The 4,385-nt window shown below is 39.0% G+C and overlaps 1 protein-coding gene across 3 annotated transcripts in view; it reads right to left on the bottom strand.

Annotated features, from left to right (window-relative positions):
* Nucleotides 1-1,463: 1,463 nt before the first annotated feature.
* Nucleotides 1,464-4,385, bottom strand: part of LOC117954448 (PRELI domain-containing protein 1, mitochondrial-like) — a 12,487-nt gene continuing 9,565 nt past the window's right edge. For 2 of the 3 annotated variants that reach the window (XM_034888268.1, XM_034888253.1), the window contains one exon: nt 2,379-3,063. In XM_034888268.1, the coding sequence (XP_034744159.1) occupies nt 3,028-3,063 (36 nt within the window). In that variant the 3' untranslated portion in view covers nt 2,379-3,027. The other variant, XR_004658824.1, reaches the window with a different exon arrangement.

Here is a 4,385-nt window from a genome sequence, read left to right as displayed (position 1 = left end):
GAGGTTGTAGAGATTAATGAAGTCACAGTTGCTCTTATTTGTAAACCCTTGGAGAGGATACAGGAGATGTTACAGCTTCTCTCTTCATTGCAAAAAAAAACATTTATGTCAAGAAGTTTTGTTGAACGCCTGTGAAAATCAAAGCGTAATTTATGGGTCACCAGAGCAAGCACAGACAGGGTTTGATGTTTGCTTTCATGTTGCCGTTGCACAGAACTTTTCTTCAGCGTGTTGGGTTTTCTAAGAGCACAAAAGCACAGTGTGATATTTAGGGAAGTCAGTAGGCAGAGATGGAGAAAAAAAGAGAGAGGGTGGTGGGATGAAATCAGGGTGAAGCACAGACCAAGGGCACTCTGAACGGAGAGCAGGGTGAAGGCAGAGAAGTCTGCGCACATAGATCCTATAGCCTGAGCCTGCTGAGTGAGTGTGCGGCAATAAAATCTACACAACTTCAATGAAATATTATTCCTGCCAAATAAATAGTCACTTTTAAACCTATGCTGAATGATAGTACTGTAAGAGCTCCTTTGTGTGATTCCAGAGAAATAGCTTTAACTACTTGTAGGCTTTAGGTCAGCATCCCAACAGCATTTATGTCTTTTCTCCTTATTTTGCATCTTTATGTACCGGGTGACGCTCCACAGTGAAATGGGTGTCACACCAGAATTGTGGTTCTATTTGTTTTTTGTTTTTTTACCAGCAAAAGTCCTAGAGGCCATAGAGAAGGCTGGGATTTATAGTTGAGAGGAGGAGGCTGACATACTGTGCAGAGTAGGGAGAGTTCTGTGCCGGAGACCTGTGAATATGTTCGTTTTTAGCGAATGTGTAATATGCATTCAGAAGATGTTATATGAGTTCCTTTTTGTTTTGTATTGTATGTGTGAGTGTGTGTACACAGGAGTATCTGGTGCTGGCTACATTTTAGCAAACACTTGAAGGTATTGTGTATACTCTCATTGTAATATAATTAAAAAAAAACATGTTTTATACAGAACGTTGCCGCAGCCTCATCATTGCCTATTGAATGATTTATGATACACAGTATGGAACTACACACTGCTTAGTGTGCACTGTGACAACTTCAACTGAACAAAGCAGCAGGGATATGCAGATAAACATGTTCAGATGCTGAAGCGCTTCCTGTTTGGTTTGTGGAGCTGTGAAACTGATCTGTAGTCTGGAATATTAACTAGTTTTTAAAAAAGGTCAGAGTTCATCTTTTGTCTCCGTTACAGCAGAGAAAAGTTAACTGATGAAATTGACAAGAAGGCAGAATTAATTAAATAACTTCTCACATTTTATTAAAGCTTAATTTGACAATGAAATTTGACAATTGACTTGTGAAAACACAAGACAACAAACACTGGACTTTAACTTGCGAGGATGGTTAAAAAATGTTTTCAAATGAGTGACACAAAAAAATGATCAATTCTTCAAATAACAGCCCAGTCAATGCTGTTTTAACATATCTTACTGCCTGGCTAAAAAACACATACATATAAACTATTTTACAAATTCTTTATGCTAAATAATCCTTCAAAAGACATTACATGAATATAATATTATTTTTGAAATATAATTCAAGTCTTAGAGCAACAAAAATACCGACAACTCCATCAACTTTAAAAGGGAATGCAATCACTGAAATCTATACAATAATTATTAACATCATGGCTACATAAGCTTCATGTCTACAGGCAGGTTGAAATGATTCCGTCTTAACGACGCACCTCGGTTACACAGTCATCCAGTTAAAGCAGTATTCACACTTCAAAGTCATTTTAATCCTTCTGTGATGATGCCTGACTATGTACTGATGTGTTTGAAAGTGGGAAGTATAATTTCAACCCCAGAAAATGTCAAATAAGGAAGAAAGCATGAGGAAATCACCCATGATACCATAAGGTTCATTTTTTATATGCGTGCAACCATCAAATCATAAGCTTAAGCTTAGTTAAAACTAAACAGTCACAGTATTATGATTTGGTCTAATGTGAACTTTAGTCTGGACCAATTATGATAATGGTAATAGTAGTGATTATATCACTTGAATTCCAAAGTGCCAAACTGTTCAAGAAGAGTTTTATAATTCTGCATGAAAATAAGCTCACTAAATTAAAATTGATAAACTACCTAAATGGCATTTATCCCTTTAGTAATTACAGCCTCAAAAGGTACTGCTGGTCACAATCTAAATGCTTCCACAAAGGCGTTTCAGACAAAAAGCTCAGGACCTGAGATTTAACCAAGACAGAAAGTCCAATTGTGAAGAAGAGAGGCTGCTTCCTCCCAAAGGAAGAAAAACAAAGAATAAACAGCAATCTGCGAGTTCCCAGAAAACTTCATTCCAGTCAAGATGATGAAAACATTTGTAAGGGCTTAGGGGCCGAATGTCAAATTTTAAAGGACGTGAGGGTTTGAGTACACTCTTACCGAGCCCCTTCCGTGAGTCTGCATCAATGCAGACTTCACCAAAGGGAATTACCCACAACTCAAAGCATTGTGACGTTTACCGCAGAGATTATAGGGAAATCCGGACATAACAAAAAGGTTAACAACAGCACGACACGCAACGGACCGGACCTGTTGTCCAGTTTGTAAAACAAGAGCTTAAAACAAATTAGGCAGTCGTCTCCTGTGCCTTGTGCCGTGTGGAAAGCAACAAACTTAAAAAGAAATTCCCAAACCGGCAAGTGTCGGCAACATCTTTGTTATTAAACATCGCCATGGTAACGTGATCTCGTGAAGTGCTGTCCCAATCCCATCTGAGCCCATGTGGCCTCACACACTCAGTCACTTAGCACCTGAGATCAAGTTAGTCTGTGAGTCTTAAATCGTTAGTCCTCAGGGCTCACTTTGAGATTGGGCCATTGTGTTGAGTTGGTGTCACCTGCACGGTGCTCCACACACACACACACACACACACACACACACCGTCCTGTCACACGTACTGCTGCGGTTTCTTTGGGACAGTAGCAGCTGACGCAAGGCTCTTGGCTGCCTCCTTGGCCTTCTCTGATGCATCCTTCACCGTGTCCCTGAGCAGCCGCTGGGGCGTCTCTCCTGTAAGAGTCCAGAGACAGACAGACAGGACGACAACAATGTGTTATCTTTAGCCCTTTGCTGACATGGAATATGCAACATCGCTGGCTTTATCAAGCTGTTTTTGTTGTTTAGACACAGGGGGCTATTACAAATACGTTCCTTACGTCTTTGTTTACACAAAGAAGATTTACAGACAAAGGCCCCATGGGAGTGAGATATCAAGCACCTGGTGTGTGAGAGGAAACATCATACTGCTAGAAAACAGCGATAAGTTTTATCTTTATTATATAAAGTATAATGACAGGGACAATTGGAATCTTGCTTTGCTGGATATTTATTTATTTATTGATGCTTCTGGCATGAATGAAAGCTGGTCTGATTATTATTACTATTAGTGGTTGTACAAGGTTTTTTCTTGTTTCCCGTTTGCACAGTGACGGGAAAATTATTAGAGAGCGATCTGGGATAATCTGACATTTCTAACAATGTGAAATTGGATAAGATTTATGGAATTGTTACTATATGTCAAGTTACCATCACATTTATGTAAGGAGGGTCATGCATGAACAATGGAAAAGTGACAACAACCTAAATTATTATAAACTTCTTCTAAAAAAGAGAAAATTCTTTGGAAAAAGTCTTGATATAAGCAGCACACGCACATTTGTATTCTGTTAGGACTTGCCTCACACTGGATTCGGTGCCATGGCCCGCACAGTCTATTTGGGCCTGACCTCATCGTGAACCCTCAAACTTCAAGTACCCCACGTGAGAGTAACAGCCAGAATCACAACACAACAGAGCAGTTTCCCTAAGAGAAACTGAAGTATCTGTAATATAAGCAACAAATATATTAAGGGGAACTTGCACAGTTACGAGCGGTTAACAATATCCCTGTGTCTAGTTTTTTCAGATATTAACAAATCTGACATTATGTCGGAAAGCACATGCTTAAACTGTGAAATCTTGAACGAGCATGAGTCTCTGGAAGCAATAAATGGGCGTTCTTTTTTTTTTATTTTTATATATATATATATATAAAAATCAGATACTTAATAACAGAGCTCTGTTGAACACATCTAGTCTCGGAAAGGAGTGGGCGGACAAGCTGAATTTAGAACTAAAAGATGAAGTCTGGGACGAATGTTTGAAGAGTATAAAAAGATTGTTCAGTCAATGTCAGACATAGTCTTATATAGTTTGAGACGTTACACAGACTATTATTAAAGGGAAAAGTTACACAGCCTCTGATCCGTAGTGTTACACATTCTTTTTGGTCATGCAGTGAACTGTAGACATATTGGAATACCATGTTTTATTGTTTCTCGGAGGCTTTTGGG

The sequence above is a fragment of the Etheostoma cragini genome, chromosome 2, assembly GCF_013103735.1.
Source record: "Etheostoma cragini isolate CJK2018 chromosome 2, CSU_Ecrag_1.0, whole genome shotgun sequence".
NCBI lineage: Eukaryota > Metazoa > Chordata > Actinopteri > Perciformes > Percidae > Etheostoma > Etheostoma cragini.
Note: the sequence above shows the minus strand (reverse complement) of the source record. Positions and strands in the feature narration are given on the sequence as shown.